Genomic DNA, 16,890 nt, shown 5'->3' on the forward strand with positions numbered 1-16,890 from the left:
AAGATAAAAGGCGTCTTCATCCTCGCGTTTCTGTTCTTTTTCCCATCATCATCCTTCATCCACTTCTCTCTTTCTCTTTCTTTCCTCTCTCCTAAACCTCAAAAAAACATTGCTCTGGTAGCATTTCCTTCGTTCTCACACGATTATCTAGCTATAATCGTTTTCCTACCCCCCTAGCTTGTTTCTTTCTCACTCTTGTCAACCTTTTCAATTTGGTACGTATACCGCCACTTGTGCTCTACGACCAGTGACTGACACCAGCAGAAATCACGATGCGTGTTTCCAAGGTTTCCGCCGCGACTGTGCTCGCTTCGACCGTCTCCGTCAATGCGATTCCCATTCCCTGTCTCCTTCCCTTCCTCAGCGGCGCTGGTAGCCTCTTCGGAAGCTCGGGTCTGGGAGCCAGCTTGGGCGGCAGCGGCAGTGCTGATTTGGGCGCCAGCCTGGGCGCCGGTGCCAGCGGCAGCGGCAGCGGAAGCGCCGGTCTGGGTGCTGGACTCGGAGGAAACGCGGCTGCCAGCCTTGGTGCGAACGCTGGTCTGGGCGCTGGTCTGGGCGCCGGCCTGAGCGGTCTCTTCGGCGGCAGTGGTAGCGGTAGTGCTAGTGCCACCGGCAGCGGCAGTGCTGATCTGGGAGCCGGAGCCGATCTGGGTGCGAACGCCGGTCTTGGTGCGAACGCCGGTCTTGGTGCGAACGCCGGTCTTGGTGCGAACGCCGGTCTTGGTGCTGGCGCCAGCCTTGGTGCTGGTGCTGGTCTCGGCGCCGGTGCCGCTGCTACTCCGTCTGCTGGCCTGGGTGCTGATGCTGGCCTCGGTGCTAGTGCTGGCCTCGGTGCTAGCGCTGGTCTAGGTGCTGGTGCCGATCTGGGTGCTGGTGCCTCCGGTGGTGCCTCTGGTGGTGCCTCTGGCGGTGCTTCCGGCAGCGCTGGTCTGGGTGCTGGAGCTGATCTTGGCGCGAGCGCCGGTCTGGGAGCGGGTGCTAGCCTTGGTGCTGGCGCTGGTCTCGGTGCCGGTGCCGCTGCTACCCCCTCTGCTGGCCTGGGTGCCGGTGCCGGCCTCGGTGGTAGCGCTGGTCTCAGCGGTAGTGCTGGTCTCGGTGGCAGCGCCGGTCTCGGTGCCGGTGCTGGTCTCGGTGGCTCTGGTGATGTTTCCGGCAGCGGCAGCGGCAGCGCTGGTGCCACGCCTACTGGTGATGTCGGAGTCTCCCCTGTTGCAACTGGATCTGCTGGTGGTAGCGGTGATGTCTCTGGTGGTGCCTCTGGCGATCTCTCTGGCAGCGGCGGTGTCTCTGGCGGTGCTTCGGGCGGTGCTTCGGGCGGTGCTTCGGGCGGTCTTTCCGGCGGTGCCTCGGGCGATGTTTCTGGCAGCGGCAGCGGCAGCGGTGATGTTTCCGGTGGTGCTTCCGGCGACCTCTCTGGCAGCGGTGGTGTTTCTGGCGGTGCTTCCGGCGGTGCTTCCGGCGGTGTCTCCGGCGGTGCTTCTGGTGATCTCTCTGGCAGCGGTAGCGGTGATGTTTCTGGCGGTGCTTCCGGCGACCTCTCTGGCAGCGGCGGTGTTTCTGGCGGCGCTTCCGGCGGCGTCTCCGGCGGTGCTACTCCTACTGTTGTTGCTGGCCCTAGCGGTACTACTGTCTCCTTCGGCACTACCACCAGCGTCTCCCTTCCCGGCGGTGGTCTCACGGCTGGCGTCTCGGGCAGCGGCAGCGTCAGCGGCAGCGGCAGCGGTGATGCTGGCGTAGGTGCTGATACCGGAGCTGACACTGGTGCGGGTGCTGACACCGGGGCAGGCGCAGGTGGTGATGCAGGACTCGACGCGGGAGCTGGCGGCGACGCCAGCGCCGATGCTAACGCCAGCGCTACTGCCAATGCTTCGGCTGATGGAGATGCTGATGCCAATGCTGATGCTGACGCCACCGCTACTGGTGGCGGTTCTGCCACTGCTAACGCTAATGCGGAGGCTTCTGGCTCGGGACACGCCAGCGCTAACGCCTCTGCCAACGCCTCGGCCAGCGCTTGAGGTGAGCTTCGCCTCTTTCTTGGATTGGGAGATTTCTAGACTAACTTGGCCACAGTCAATTCCACACCTGTCAATGCGACAAACAACAACAACTACTCCCTCACTCTGGATCACCGACCACCATCGTGATCCCTCTTCGGCATGAAACTCACTCCCTTCTGAAGTGGGTTGGAGGATGATGAATCAGGAAATTTTGCTTATAGTCATTCGTTTATAATTGTGTTTTGATCATGAGACTGTCTAATACCGACATGTTATTTTTAGCTAGGAAAAGCTGCTCTAATCTCTTGCTACAGCAATGCACACACAGCTTGGAATCGTCTTTCTTGGTTCTCTGTTCTTTCTCTACCAGTAAAAAAAACCCCCCGAATGACCGACTGGCTCCACTAATCCCAGAACCTCCGATTGGGGGGTTGTACCATTAGTGCTGCGCGGTTAGTGCTTATGGCCGGCAAACCCTTGCCCCAAAGGAATTCAAGCCTCATCGCAGAGACGAATCATCTGGGCTGGTCTTATCACTAAGACTGTAGTTCGATGCAGCTTGCATCCGGCGCACCAACGCCTCCATCCTCAGCCTCTCTCCCCTTGTCGTACCATTCTCTCCGGATCCTTCCAGCATCATATAAGCCACACAAGTTCCCCAGTCACTCAATTCACCTCCATTCTCCTTTACAATCACACTTATCCCCACCCAGAATGCCACTCTCAAATCTCCGACCGTGCAAAGTCCTCATCGCCGGCGGCGGCATCAGCGGGCTCACCCTGGCGCTCTCGCTGGAGAAGCACGGCGTCGACTACCTGCTCCTCGAGGCATACCCGGATCTGGCCCCGCGACGCGGCGGCGGCATCCTCGTGATGCCGAACGGCGCGCGCATTTTGGACCAACTGGGCTGCTATGAGGACCTCTACCAGCGGGCAGGAGGCAGTGGGGTGTCGCGGCTATATCTCCGCGGGCCCGACGGCCAAGTCCTGGCCACCGTCGATCACACAGACAAGGATTTGACAGAGAGGTAATCTCTCACCTCGGGACTTATCTACGCCCCAAAGCGAACCCTACGATCATCTAATGCACTACTCGCACAGACACGGCTACCCAAACATCTGGGTCGACCGCCACCACCTCCTCCGCACGCTGCACGACCACATCGCCGACAAATCCCGAATCCTGCCGAACAAACGCATCACGACCGTGCACCACCTCCCCGACGGCGTCGAAATCACCACCGCCGACGGCAGCACGTACCGAGGGGACATCCTCGTCGGCGCGGACGGGACCCACTCGACCGTGCGGCAGGCGATCGTCTCGCGGGCCACCGCGCTCGGTCTGGGGAAGGAGTACTCCGAAGAAGAGCGTATGCTTCCCCCCCCTCCCCCCCCTCCCCCCCATCCTTACCCTGCATCTTGTCCCCCATTTTGACTAATGGTTCCGAGGTGAAGAGATCCCCTCCACCTACGACTGCATCTTCGGCCTCTCGTCATACCACCCGGGTCTCGCGCAGGAAGGCGAAGAGAGCACCCTCCAATTCATCCTGGGCGACCACCAGTCCTACATCGTGGGCACCTCCGGCCCCACCAACCGCTCCTGGTGGTTCTTGTTCTTGAACCGGGGCGCCATCCACCACGGGGCGGAGATCCCGAAGTATGATGCCGCAGATAAGGCGCGGGTGCTCCGCGCGCATGCAAGCGATCAACTCACACCGACTGTGACGTTGGCGGATCTGATGAGTGCTGGGCCGGCGGAGACGGTGTATACGCCCCTGCGGGAGTGGGTGTATTCGCGATGGCATCTGGGGAGGATGGGGGTGGTTGGGGATGCGGCGCATAAGGTGAGCTTTCCTTCTCTTGGAACTACAGATTGGAAAGGTGTGGGGAGAGTGGGGTTGGGACTGGGCTAATGAGGATACCGTTGGGGATGGGGTAGATGACGACGGTGCTCGGGCAAGGCGGCAACCAAGCTATCGAGAGCGTGGCTGCGCTGACGAATAGTCTGGTGAAAGGGCTGGCGAATGGGGGTACGGGGAGAATGACGGGCGACGAAATTGAGGCGATGTTCGAGGAGATGCAGGTATTACGTGCCCCGAGAGCTAGAGACATGATGGAGGCGTCTGGGAAGAAGCAGCGTGCGGATGCGATGGAGACGCCGGAGCTGAAGCATTTCTCGATGCATGTGTTCCCCAAGATCATTGCGCTGGGCACGTTTCGCCGGTGGAAGCAGTATTTGGCCGGGGCAGTGTCGTTGCGCGGGTTGCCGATTCCGTACCGGAAGAGGGTGGTGCCGTTTGATGATGAGGTTGAGCGTGCGACTGAGGGGCTGGGGAGGGTGGAGGCTAAGTTGTAGCGGCGAGTTGGCGAAGCTTGTGTGTTGTGGTCTAATGATCTGTCCTCAATGAGGTTACAAGGGCGGAATAAGAGCGATGATCCCGAGGTACGCCGTAGGGCTGGGGGCATCAGGTGATCGCCACCATGACCATCATGGAGCAAAAGAAAGACATGGATGCCCTGACACTCAGTACGTGGAATGGTTCCTGATCCACATTGAGTTTCATTGAAAAAGCCTAAAGCTTATGCCGGGTCATGACGTCATGTATCTTCACCCTGCAAATCTTCTTTGTTCTGAACTTGACATATTTTGTAACTTCAACCTCAACCTCAACCTCAACCTCACCTCACCACCCCAGGATGTTATACCACCACCCAAACCAATGAGCACCCCGCTGTTCGTGGCCGAGGAAGTGCTGTGCACCTACCCCATCAGCACGGTGTACGACTCGTGCCCACGCTACCTGTTCTATGCTCTCCTGCTCGCCACCTGCGTGACCCGATGGACGGGGTGGCTCTCCGACGTCTTTCTGGGCGCAGCGGCAACCTACGCGGGAACAGCCGCTCTGGAGGCCTTCATCCTGGTCTCAAGCCCACCGCAAAATGCTCCTTCAAACCCAGTAACCCTGCCCTACATCTCGCCTAACGACACAGCCCTCCTAGCCAGCCTGACCCCGTCCTTCCCTTCCCTAATCACCGACACCACAACCCTCCCCATCACCCCCGCCACCATCGACCTCGACGCCGACGCCGTCCTGGCCATCGTAGTAACGGCCTACTTGATCTTCCTGCCCCTGCAAACCTGGTCGCGGGCGTTCACACACTCCCGTGCGCGCTTCATCCTCTTCTCGCTGTGGCACACCCTCATGCTGGCAGGCACGATCAGCGCCCTGATCTACTGGCCGCGCGTGCGCAACACGCCGACGCAGTACGCCTTCTGCGCGCCGGACTACTTCCCGCCGGAGGCGACGGTGTCCAGCGACGGGTGGCAGGCGTGGCAGCGGCAGACGCCGTCGTGGAACAGCAGCGTGTGGGCGATCTTCAGCAACACGACGCTCTTCAACTCGCTGGCGACGGTGTGCTACTACCCGTGCTTCAACACGACGCAGCCGCTGCGCCAGCAGTCCGCGCTTGAGGCCGCCGTCGCCGACACTGACACCGCGGCCGACCACACCACGCGCTCCGCCTTCTGGTCGCGCATCCTCTACTCCGAGCGCTACATCTACAGCCTCGTCGCGCTGACTTTGGTCATCAACGTCCTCCTCCTCCTGTTCCGGTGTCTGCCGTACCGCTCGCGCATCCCTTCCTCGCGCGTGCGCACCATCTGGCGCGAGCGCGCCGCCATCGCCCGAGGGTTTCGCGCGGATTGGTTCGCCGTCGTGCATGCCGCTTCGTTCACATCCCCCAAGAATCCCGACGGGGATCCCGCTACTACCGCGGAGGAGGGTGTAGCCACCGAGAACCGAGGAAGCAACAGCAGCATCCTCGAGAAAACGCGCGCCACCCTTGCGACCGCCACTACAGCGCCCCGGGCTATCACCTGCCTCCTGCACCTGCACACCCTCGGCTCCCTGGTGCGGCTGCTGGCCGACCTGTGCATCCTGTTCGCCGTCGTGTTTAGTATCGTTATCAGCCCCCTGACCGTGCTCGCCTTCGTCGCCTGGATCGAGTACTACATCCACGAGGACGGGCCAGCCCAGGAGACGCCCAAGCAGGTCGGGCAGTGGGCGCCCCTGGCGTCCATCGGGTTTCTGGTCGTGTCGGCCGGGATCCTCAAGTTGAAGGTGTGGGTGGCGCCGCGGCAGGAGATTGAGTGGGAAATCGAGCAGGTCCGGGGACGGCTGAAGCGGTTGGAGGGGATGATTGTTTAGGTTTTAGCTTCCATTAATCATGAATTGAGGGTGAACGGGGCTTTTTTTTTTTTTTTTCCATGTATAAGCCGATGCATGGGCGCGATGGAGTGCATTCTCCAGCGTAAGCCTTATCTGTACGATAATTCTCCGTGAAAGGAAGTCAATCCCACAATGATCCTACACCCCACCCCCAATCTCGCCCTCCAACCGATCCGCCAAATCCATCAGTTCCCGGGGCTCCACCCCCAGCCCAATTGTCGAGTGGATCGCCAGATACTCCCATTCCCAGTCTGTAGGTGGATCGTGCGGCGGGACGACGTTCAACCCACCACCACCACCACCACCCACAGCCTCAGCAACAGCATGGCCAGGTTCTTGTAGCTGCTGCTGCTGCCCCTGCCGCTCTACCTCCCCAGGCGATCCCGCACAACCAACAGAAACCGGCGTAATCGGCCCCATCATCACGCGCAGATTCTCCAGCTCGGCGCGCCGCATCGGCGCCGCCAGGTTGCCCTTGGAGACGATCTTCTCGAGCACGCAATCGATGTGCTCGGTCCAGCGGGTTTCGGTCGGGATCAGGGCCGGGGCGATGGCCTGGATGACGTAGAGGATGAAGGCGGAGGCGAAGGCGTCTTCGATCTGGAAGGGGAGGAAGGATTCTTCGCTTGCGTTAGCATGTGCGTGGGCCAGAGACTCTTGGGGGTCTGGGGGTGGGGGGTACCGATCAGGTCCTCGTCCGCTAGTGTGCGGAGGGTCTGCAACACCGTCAGCGCGGACTCGACGCAGCACTGGAGCAGCGAGGCGACGGTGGCGGAGAGGTTGATGGCGGCGCGGGAGGAGGCGCGCTCGATGTGCGTGTGTAGCGCACACATGACTAAGGGCCGGGTGGTGAGGACGATGCTCTTGCCTTGCTGTCAGCATTCTGTTTGGAGACTTTGATCTGGGGAGTGGGATGGACAGGCTGGGGAGGATGGAGGCGCGTACGTGGTGATACCCCAGGATTAACCGCGTCGCCGTCCGCGACGCCCGGCTCAATGCCGCGGGGAACTCGGCGTTCAGGAACACGGTGAGGTCCTGCGAGAGCTCGGCCAGATCCCGGAGGATGGCCTGCGTGTCTTTGATGAGTGTGCCGGTGGAGTCGGGTCCCACGCCGTACACCGCTGGAGTTTCCTTGGTCAGGTATATTGAGAAGAATGAAGAGGGTTGGGAGTGAATGTACTCGTCAGGATCCTCGCGTTTAGTCTCGCGAGGCGCACGTGGAAGGTAATCGTCTTCTCGTCCACCGATCCATCGCTGAAGAGCCGCACGGTGATGTCCTCGTCGCGGATGGAGCTGGGCGCCCCCATTAGGGCGGTGAATTCCCGGTCCAGCATGTAGACGATCCAGAAGATGGTCCGGCAGCGGTGCGAGAATTCCGCCCCGTCCAGCTCCTCCGGGACGTGGCGGTGGATGCCTTCGATGATGCAGAAGCGGAAGGCGAAGCCGATCTATCCCTTATCAGTTATGCACAGTGCGTATAGACTACCAGGGAAGAGGGAGGAAACACACGTGCTGAAATGCCGCGACGCGCATATCGATCGACTGGAAGTACAACGCTGCGAGCGTCAGGGTACGGATGCACTGCAGCGGATTGGGATACATCCCCGACAGGTCCGGCATAAGGGACATCGCGCGCGCGGCGTACTGGTACCCCGATGGCGGCGCATTCGGCGGGTGATTCTGTGCCAGGAAGGCTTTCCCGAAAGCGAGGACCAGAAGATACTGCGCGTACCACAGACGCATTGATACAACTTTCGTGCCGGGGTCGGTGTAAAATTCGTGCAGGTGGCGGAGGAAGGAAGGGCTGTCGATGATGTAGAATAGTGTCCCCAGGTAGTACTTGACGGTGTGGAAGAGATACAGCCCGTAGTCGATCGGGGGTAAATGGCAGACTTCAGGCACCTCGTCCATCGGCAGGGGTCGCCATTTTAGGGCAAAGGCTGAGGCGTCGACGTTCCATGGGTCCGGGGGACAGTTGGCGTCGGGGACATGCTTGCCTAGCAGGGCGAGCACGCGGCGGCAGAAGGACCAGGAGGAGGTGGGACCCATGTACCCTGATTCTGGGTTAATGCTGTTGGCGTGAATGGTGGGCAGGCAGCTCACAGAATCGTCCGTCCGGAGACTGTGCAAATGAGTATTCTACCAGAGGGTTTCGAGAGAACTTCGACCGCAGTCCGTCTCTTTCTGGTTGGGAATCATGCTCCGATGGGGCTGCTGGATGTGTCAGTACGAGATGGTCAGGAGGGAAGAGGCGACCTACGGTTGGCCTCGACATGCGGTTGGAAGCCCGAACATTCATCCTGATCCTCCAGAACCGATGGATGCGAGAAGACGAACGAGTCTCCGTCTTCGGTCGAGTTGCGTACATCGGCGTAACGCACAGTTGCAGCCGCACTATGGCGACGCTCAAGATCACGCAGGTAGCTACATTCGCACCATCAGCCACTGACTAATAGAAACCATCGTAGCTATTAGGTTACCTCTCCGGCACCGAGACTCTCGCTTCCTCCACTGCATAGTGACATGGTTTCTTGCTCCGGGCGCAACGCCCACAGGGATTTGACCCGGAGCACTTGACCTTCATGGAACGACATCGTACGCAGCTGAAATGGGTTAGTTCATATCTTCCACAGATATCCCAGCTACTTACGCCTTCTGACATTTTTTATACACCCTTGATTGCTCTGAATTGCGAAGAGACATGTCGATATCATCGTGTCGGAGGATAGTTCCGACAAGTTGATGCGCGGAGAGAAAAAGTCGGAGGAGGCCGGAGCCTGAGGCCGAGCTGAGATCGCTGACTAATCCTTGAGGGCGATTGCTGCTTCGACTCCATAGAAGAGAGCCAACAAGAATAGCTTATGACACTAGACTAGAAGGTGAACGATAGACTATACACCAATGTGATATCTGCTTATCTTTGGAATACCCAGCGCACGGAACTGCTTATCACACGAAGCCCCGATTTCGGAGCGGCCATCCGAAACCCCGCCGGAGATTGCACCAACATTCGCAATTCGCCCACTTATCCTCGATGATTCATTCATGTACCCAACCGACGCACACAACACACCAACACATTCACAACATGGCTCCTCAATCAACACTAGCAATCATCGGATGCGGTACCAAGCTGCCCCTCACCTCAACACTTGTACCGAATAAAACTAACCAAACAACCAGGAAACATGGGCTCCGCGATCCTGAGTGGGATCCTCGACGCCACGCGCGCCGACCCGACCACCAGCCCGTTCGGGCGCATCATCGCCTGCACCAAGACCGAGCAGTCCGCCCACAAACTGCGCGAGCAGTACGCGCGGGACCGGTCGCGGGTGGAGGTGCGCGCCGACGCGAACCTGGCCACCGTGCGCGAGGCCGACTACGTCATGCTGGGGTGCAAGCCGTACCTGGTGGAGGCGGTCATCGCGGCCGACGGGATGGCCGACGCCCTGGCGGAGAAATTCATCATCAGCGTGATTGCGGGCAAGACCCCGGCCGTGCTGGCGGGGTATATCACCGAGTATGCCAGTGCCGAGGTTCAGGTGTCCGCGCGGCCGTCGGTGGCGCGGGCGATCCCCAACGTGGCGGCCAGTGTGCGCGAGTCGATGACTGTCGTGGAACTACCGACGGAGTGTGCGGCGGCGAACCGCGAGGTGGTGCAGTGGATGTTCGCGCAGCTGGGGCAGGTGAAGGTGGTCGCGTCGGAGCTGTTTGACCTGGGGTCGATGCTGGTCGCCATGCTGGCCCCGTTTTCTGTCGCGGTGGACGGGATCCTCGATGGCTGCGTGGCGGAGGGGATGCGCCGGGCGGAGGCCTCGGAGATGACGGCGCAGTGTCTGCTGGGGCTGGCGCAGTTGCTCAAGAGCGGCGTCCATCCGGCGGTGCTGCGCGAGAGTATCTCCTCGCCCCGGGGGTGCACGATTCAGGGCCTGTTGACGGTGGAGAAGGCCGGGGTGCGCAGTGCGTTCGCTGAGGCGATCATCAACGGCACGCGGCATTTGCATGAGTTGCAGAAGAAGCAATAGACAAGACTAGATAGACCGGGTTCAATAGACATCATAGGTGTCTCATCTACCGAACTTGCTCAGCTACAACCCCCCCCCCATGGCTATCCCATGTCTGTAGGCCCTAAGCTCATTATATGATCTGATGAGGTCCCATCTGAATATAGTGTGCAGGGTATATGATTGTATAGCATCTGCCCTGTCCCTGGTCCAGCTGAAAAATTGGAACCCAAGCCCCGTACGAGAAAAGCCAATCCCCTCAAGCATTCTATTATGCCACTCACAGAAAGTACCAAACACTATGCCAAAAACCCTTCACCAGTAAGCCCAGTTCCCCAAGAACCCTGCAGCCTCAGCCAATCAGATCTACTCCTTATTCAACGGCTCCCGAACCGCCGAAATATACTACCACCGGAATCAGCCACATAATCATCACAAGCCCCTTCAAAAGAACCAAAGCCAACATACCGGAATAATCTGCGCCTTCTCCAAGTCCCACACCCCACTCTTGGCGTAGATATCATTGTTAATCAGCTCATGCACCTCCTCCACCGTCTCCCCGGTCACCACGATCATACTCCCCTTGAAGGAGAGGAGCTTGCCCTCTTCCGGGTGAGCGTCGACCATCGCGCCTGCAGGCCGAAAGTTAGCGCACACAAGCGCCTAGCACAAGAGCATCACTGCATGCGTGCGCGTATTTGGGTTGACGATTAGTGGTTGGGACACAACTTACCGCCAACGACCATCTTTCCCGCCTCGATGAGGGGCTTGAGTTCCGCATAGTGCGTACTATGGATCAGAGTTAGTTATGTGGCAGGGGAATTGGGTCCAGGAAGACGTACGGCCGGACTTGCAGGCGGAGGTCGAGGACGTTGGGCTTGTCGGGGAGGATGCAGAGCCATTCTTTCTTCTTGGGGGGTGCGGTGGCTAGGGTGCGGAGGGGGAGGTGGCGGTGAAGCAGAGGGGAGGAGAAGGATTTCGTGAGGCGGAGGAGGGACATGTTGATGGTTGGGATGTATGGAATGGGGAACGGCCAATGGTTTGGGTTGAGGTTATACACTGAGTAGATGCATGAATTGTTGATCGACGCGGACGCGTGGGCGGAAAACGCGGGGAAACTCGGCCGAAAAGGGCGTTCCGATAGTCGGAGTGGGGGTCCGATGTGGCGGGGGTGGTCGTGGCTGTGGCTGTGGCTGTGGCTGTCCCCATTTTACCCCTTCTGGCGATATGCTTGACTTCTATACCTTCAGTTGCAATGCTTTCCTGCAATCATTACATTTTTGACATTGACTTATCGTACTTAGTGAATAAAGCAGTAACGACATCGAACCCTCTGTCAGAACTCTATAAGGTCAACACTTGAACTACTCTAACGCCACATCTAATCCAATCTCATGGTATCATAAATTCACCAGCTACCGCCTCTCAGTCTCACTCTTCCGCTCCAACTCCCTCAACACCTCACTCTTCTCCACCTCGATCTCCCACTTCGTCCGCGGCCGCTCAAATGTCGACGTGATGCGCCCGTACGCCACACCCCCCAACTGCGCCACGGGCCTCAACTTCTCCAGATCAATATGACTCCCCTCGGCATCGACGGCCCCCTCTTCGACCCAGAACCGCGTCGCCTTGATCAACACCACCGCCGACACACTCATCCCGGGGCTGTGGGCGGCGAACTCCTTGATCTCCAGCACCCGGCCCTCAACCGAGAAGACCGACTCGCGGACGCGCGACGGCGTGACCGTGGAGCTGGGCGCCTCGGTCAGCCCGCTGATCTCCCACTCCGACACGCCGTAGGGGGCGTCGATGGCCGTCGCGTTGACGGCCTCGATCATCCCCTCGGAGACGGTGTTGATGACGCACTCGCCCGTCGCCTGCAGATTGCGGTACGTGTCCTTGGCGCGCCCCGGCCGCGACGAGAACCCCACGATGAACAGCGGCGGGTCGTGGTCGACCACCTGGAAGTAGCTAAAGGGCGCCAGGTTCTTGGTCGTGCCGTCGCCGGAGACGGTACTCAGGAAGCCCACGGGTCGCGGGGCGATGCCTGACACCAGCAGACGGTAGTTGTTGATGGCTGGGCGGGAGGCGGCGTACGGGTCGATCTCGCGGTGGAGTTTGCTGGCGCTGGCGCCGTTATCCGGCACGCCTTGGCCGTAGGTCCAGCTTGGGTAGGGGGATCGGGTTACCTCAATTGGGGTGGGCGTGTGGTCGAAGGGTGCGCGGCTGGCTTCGGTTTGCGAGAAGTTGGAGATGTCTTGCACGATTTTGTAGTTGGCTTGCGCTGCTTTGGTGGCTGCTGCTGCTTCATCCGGAGAGGAGGATGAGGCTGCTCCTGCTCCTGCTCCTCCTTCTGCTGCTGCTACTGCTGCTGAGGAACTCAATCGCATTTGACTGAGGGGGCGGAGGGCGGGCGTCCCAGTGAGATGCATAGGTCTGGCTATCCTGTCAGTGGATGTGCTGTGGATCTGGGATGATGGGAGGCTGACCTTGAGGTAAAGAGTCGACTGACTCTCTTTGCGGCTGTAGCCATTGGGGTTTGTTGGTGGTGATTCACAAATACCTGTCCAGCGGGCAGTGTCACTTGCAATGAAGGCCGCCGGCGAAAGGAAAGGGAGAATGCGGCATAAATTCCAGAATGGATTCTTCAAGAAGCCAAGCCGACTGCCTCCGATTGCTTAGAAACCCGAGTCGGCGGGCGGGGCCGATCTTTAAGGTCTCTCCATCGGCACGGCATCGGGGGAGGACCCCGATACCGATCGGCATATCAACTTTATAGATTTTCTTTCTTTAAACTGTCATAAAGTGCCTATATCTCCAGCTAAGCATATAGCCCCTTACCCTGCCCAATCTCCTGCGTACCCACTAACCGAGTAAAATGTTCCGTCGCGCCCTCTCTACCTCCCTTGCCAACACCTGTCGAGTGCCCCTCCGAGCGTCCATACACCCCGGGCGCTATAACGTGCTCCCTCTCCAAGCGACCCGGGATAAAACCACGGTCTCAAGTATCTACACCGACAAATGCTATGCGCGTGAGTCCAGTCCAGCCATAACACTAGCCTTTACATAGCTCCCAGTAACCGTGGAATCCCAGCCTTCTCCCACTACGCACGTCCCCTATGTTCCCCGTGAACACGCATTAGTACCCGTGCTGACCAGCACATCATCCGTCCAGTCTCCAGCCATCAAAGCCGGTAACCACGTCTGACTCTCCGGCTAGATCCCGGCCGACGCCCAAGGGAACCTGATTAAGGGGTCTGTGACGGAGAAAACCCAGGCCATCATCCAAAACTCGGAGGCTCTCCTCCTGGAGGCGGGGTCCGGGCTGAATCGGGTTATTAAGGTTGTGAGTTCTGAGTCCTGCTTTGTTCCTTTTTTTTTTTTTTTTTTTTTTGTGTGTGTGTGTGTGTGTTTAAGTATCTGTCCGACTGGAGAAACAACAGGTGTACATGACGGATGCCAGCATCATGCCCGAATTCACCAAAGTGTATGACCCGGCGTTCCAGCATCGGCCGGCTCGGTCGATAGTGGAGGTGTCCAAGTTGCCGGCTGGGATGGATATTCAGGTGGACTTTTTCGCGGTGATTTAGGGGATGTGATTTCTTGGAATAGGTGGAACTGCCGGATCGGGTCACCTGTGCAAGAGAGGGTCGGATTAATGGCCGTGATGAAGCGAGATGATAGCTGAGCTGGGTTCAGCTCAAGTGTAGTTGAGTTGAGAGCTTACTAAAAACAAAAGCGACCGAGAAGTTATGCACTATAGTGGGGGGACCTTCAAGCACCAGGAATGAGGAAGGACAGGGAATGTTCTTGACAGATACGACAGCTAGAATCTGCCCAGAAGGAAGAGTGATTAAAACAATAAAAAATACAGAAAAGCCTACTCCAACTTGCGCAGTTGGAGCTAGAGTCTACGCAGGAACAGGCACAAAGTGTCACATGGCACAGGAGATGCATTGGGTTGCCGATAGCTGTCTCTCCTCTATCAACGAACACAGGATATCTATATACCAATATACCATCTAAGAAGTTTCATCCCCATGACTGATCAAGAGGAACTCCCCACAAGAAAAACAAGTTCCATACACGTGTGCCCACAAGCTTTGTGGTGGCATAGGCGGAGTCGTCATAAAACACATTGTCAAATCACCAATTCCCAAGAAAAAGAAGCAATAGCCAATGCGGAGAATCTTTGTGATATCAACAACAAAAACCAAAAATCAAAAAGTGAAAGACATCAAACATTGAAGGGGGCTTATTTCCACGTGAAAGTGAAAAACCCTTCGGGGGTAATCGATTGCAAATTCAAAGCAACACGGCTCCGACTGTACATGTATAAATGCGGGAAGAGGGAGGGTGGAAGGGGAGGGGGGGTATCTGGTGATTAATTTTTGTTGGTGCGAAGCAAAAGGTCTCAGGTTTAGTAGGTCTCCTTGCGCTCCTGGCTCTCGCCACTGCTGAGGGCCAGCTCGGCCTTCTCGGACTCGTGGGCCACCTGGTGGGAGGGGATGTCCAGACCGACTTCGGCGGACATCTGGGCGATCTGCTCGGCGGTGAGCTTGGGGAGCTCGTTGGCGACCTGGTAGGGCCACTTCTTCTCCATGTGGGCCTTGGCGAAGATGATGTCGATCTCCTCGAGGTCGCGGCCGGCGGTCTCGGCGTAGAAGTACCAGGCGAAGGGGATGGCGATGAAGTTGATCAGGGCGAAGAACAGGTAGATGCCCCAGGAGCTGGAGGAGGAGAAGACGGGCGTGAACATGACGACGGCAAAGTTACAGATCCAGTTGGTGCAGGTCGAGGCGGCGGCGGCCATGGTCCGGGTGCGGAGGGGGTTGATCTCGGGGGGGTAGATCCAGGGGAGGGGCAGGGTCGTGAAGGCGAAGAAGACGATGAAGAGGAAGATACCCACGACCGCACCCTTGGAGTTGGACGTGGTGTCGTCGATCAGGCAGCCCATGGTAATCATGAAACTCAGCCCCTGGCCCAGGAACCCGATCAGGAACAGGTTGCGGCGACCGACCTTCTCGATCATGAAGAAGGAGGGGATGGTGGCCAGCGCGTACACGGTGGCGAAGACACCGCCCAGCACCAGGGAGAGACGGTGCTCCATCTGCAGGTTGGTCTCGAACAGCAGGGTCGAGTAGTAGATGGCGGCATTGCAGCCAGTGAACTGCTGGAAGAACTGACCCGAGCATCCAATCATCATGCGCTGGAACTCCTGGGTCTTGCCGAAGGTGAACAGCGTCTTAAAGCTGGCCTTGTTGTCCTGGGTGGCCTTGAGATCCGCCTTCATGAGGTTGTAGTCCGCCAGCACCTGGTCGGAGTCGGGGGAGAGGTCGTTCAGCGCGGCCAGCACCTCGCGCGCCTCCTGGTCGTGGCCGCGCATGACGAACCAGCGAGGGGACTCGGGGAGCATCAGGGCACCGACGGTGACCAGCACGGCGAAGATGATCTGGAAGGCAACGGGGAAGCGCCACTGCACCGAGGTGTCGACGTACGAGAGACCGAAATCGAGCCAGTAAGCGACGAAAGTACCGACGGCGATGATGGCACCCTCGAAGCAGACCAGGAAACCACGGTTGTGGGCTTTCGAGCATTCCGACTGCCAGACGGGGATGGTGGCCGTGTCCATGCCGTTGCCCAGGCCCGAGATGACACGACCCACGACGAACTGGCCCAGACCCCATTTGTTGCCGTAGGAGGCGGTAGAGATGACCGCGCCAATAGTCATGATGACACCACCCGCAACCAACAGAGGAGTCCGACCAATGCGCTCACCGAAGCAGAGAGTGAAGATGGCACCGAAGAAACAACCGAGCTCGTAACAGGCAGTGACGGCACCGCGAAGGACCGAAACGTGGTTGTCATCTTTGCCAGCGCCGGTAGCCAGGGCAGGGAACTCGGACGTAAACTGATCACCAGAGATGATACCGGACATCAGACCCTGATCATAACCGAAAAGTGAGAAACCCAGGACAGAGACGATGGTGATGGCCAAGCGGAGCTTGCGGCCCCGCAAGCCACATGTTGTTGTCCACATGTTGACTTAGAGAGATCGACCTTCTTTCAAAACGGATACCAATCGAGGAAGAATGTTGGTATGCGTGACAATTGAAAGGAAGGGAGAGAGAAAAAAAAAAAAAAAAAACAGGTGGAGAGAGGTAAGGGATGGAGGTTGACAAGTAGGAAGGGATCTCCCAACCAGGGCAAGGGCAGCAGCAGGAGGGTTTATGTATGTTTCGCGATGCTACCGAAATGCTCGAAATGCTTGCTAATGCCGAGAGAAACATAAGACTTAGTCGGGAAGTGGTATAGGGCATGTGTCGCGAGCCGCCAAGGGGGCCAAGAGGGCCAAGAGGGTTTAGAGGGGGGGACCACTGGGGCCATTCACACCTCATCGAAACCAATGAGATCTTTTGGGGCCCCGCGAAAAAAAAGCTCAGTTCGGGGATTCGAAGCGCCATTGACGTCAGAGATTCAACCGCAACGCTACGCTGGTTGCGACTGTGCCGCTTGGCACTCGTCTGTGGTTCAGGGCACTGACTGCTCCCGGAAAGAGTAAGATTGCCGACCTTCAGGCTCTCTCCAGGTTACTGTTCTTGATGAATCTCATAGGAGATTGTTGATTAAGTTCCTATTCCCTGCTGATGCGGGGAGGGG

The 16,890-nt window shown here is 58.4% G+C and overlaps 9 protein-coding genes across 9 annotated transcripts; 5 read left to right on the forward strand and 4 right to left on the reverse strand.

The window, feature by feature from the left end:
* Positions 1-58: 58 nt before the first annotated feature.
* BO82DRAFT_119036 (uncharacterized protein) lies at positions 59-2,121 on the forward strand. Its single transcript, XM_025629861.1, has 2 exons — positions 59-215; positions 265-2,121. Exon 2 carries the CDS (start codon positions 273-275, stop codon positions 2,013-2,015), a length of 1,743 nt encoding a protein of 580 aa, XP_025496537.1. The 5' UTR covers positions 59-215; positions 265-272; the 3' UTR covers positions 2,016-2,121.
* A 530-nt stretch (positions 2,122-2,651) lies between these two features.
* BO82DRAFT_428771 (FAD-dependent oxidoreductase) lies at positions 2,652-4,719 on the forward strand. Its single transcript, XM_025640473.1, has 4 exons — positions 2,652-3,025; positions 3,099-3,367; positions 3,453-3,841; positions 3,937-4,719. The coding sequence occupies exons 1-4, from the start codon at positions 2,712-2,714 to the stop codon at positions 4,351-4,353; spliced, it is 1,389 nt and encodes a 462-aa protein (XP_025496538.1). The 5' UTR covers positions 2,652-2,711; the 3' UTR covers positions 4,354-4,719.
* On the forward strand, positions 4,718-6,205 carry BO82DRAFT_428772 (uncharacterized protein; the record flags this gene model as incomplete). Its single annotated transcript, XM_025640474.1, has 1 exon — positions 4,718-6,205. One exon carries the CDS (start codon positions 4,718-4,720, stop codon positions 6,203-6,205), a length of 1,488 nt encoding a protein of 495 aa, XP_025496539.1.
* A 159-nt stretch (positions 6,206-6,364) lies between these two features.
* Positions 6,365-8,888, reverse strand: BO82DRAFT_273357 (Zn(II)2Cys6 transcription factor; the record flags this gene model as incomplete). The annotated part of the gene is made up of 7 exons (XM_025631053.1): positions 6,365-6,846; positions 6,909-7,089; positions 7,172-7,357; positions 7,495-7,674; positions 7,736-8,280; positions 8,330-8,631; positions 8,707-8,888. The coding sequence occupies 7 exons, from the start codon at positions 8,886-8,888 to the stop codon at positions 6,365-6,367; spliced, it is 2,058 nt and encodes a 685-aa protein (XP_025496540.1).
* A 426-nt stretch (positions 8,889-9,314) lies between these two features.
* On the forward strand, positions 9,315-10,251 carry BO82DRAFT_371217 (pyrroline-5-carboxylate reductase; the record flags this gene model as incomplete). Its single annotated transcript, XM_025637253.1, has 2 exons — positions 9,315-9,351; positions 9,410-10,251. 2 exons carry the CDS (start codon positions 9,315-9,317, stop codon positions 10,249-10,251), a joined length of 879 nt encoding a protein of 292 aa, XP_025496541.1.
* Positions 10,252-10,602: 351 nt separating this feature from the next.
* On the reverse strand, positions 10,603-11,179 carry BO82DRAFT_248624 (YciI family protein; the record flags this gene model as incomplete). Its single annotated transcript, XM_025630854.1, has 4 exons — positions 10,603-10,635; positions 10,699-10,862; positions 10,964-11,019; positions 11,073-11,179. Coding segments are annotated over 4 exons (360 nt in total), but the record flags the coding sequence as incomplete, so codon positions are not given.
* Positions 11,180-11,645: 466 nt separating this feature from the next.
* Positions 11,646-12,744, reverse strand: BO82DRAFT_326571 (flavin reductase family protein; the record flags this gene model as incomplete). The annotated part of the gene is made up of 2 exons (XM_025632924.1): positions 12,720-12,744; positions 11,646-12,666 (listed from the first exon to the last, which is right to left on the reverse strand). Exon 2 carries the CDS (start codon positions 12,660-12,662, stop codon positions 11,646-11,648), a length of 1,017 nt encoding a protein of 338 aa, XP_025496543.1. The 5' UTR covers positions 12,663-12,666; positions 12,720-12,744.
* A 706-nt stretch (positions 12,745-13,450) lies between these two features.
* BO82DRAFT_273684 (RidA family protein) lies at positions 13,451-13,820 on the forward strand (the record flags this gene model as incomplete). The annotated part of the gene is made up of 2 exons (XM_025631066.1): positions 13,451-13,573; positions 13,665-13,820. Coding segments are annotated over 2 exons (279 nt in total), but the record flags the coding sequence as incomplete, so codon positions are not given.
* A 344-nt stretch (positions 13,821-14,164) lies between these two features.
* Positions 14,165-16,378, reverse strand: mfsA (glucose-inactivated glycerol proton symporter STL1). The gene has a single exon (XM_025638419.1). It carries the CDS (start codon positions 16,268-16,270, stop codon positions 14,651-14,653), a length of 1,620 nt encoding a protein of 539 aa, XP_025496545.1. The 5' UTR covers positions 16,271-16,378; the 3' UTR covers positions 14,165-14,650.
* Between the last annotated feature and the right edge of the window lie 512 nt (positions 16,379-16,890).

Source organism: Aspergillus uvarum, assembly GCF_003184745.1.
Source record: "Aspergillus uvarum CBS 121591 unplaced genomic scaffold BO82scaffold_4, whole genome shotgun sequence".
Lineage (NCBI taxonomy): Eukaryota > Fungi > Ascomycota > Eurotiomycetes > Eurotiales > Aspergillaceae > Aspergillus > Aspergillus uvarum.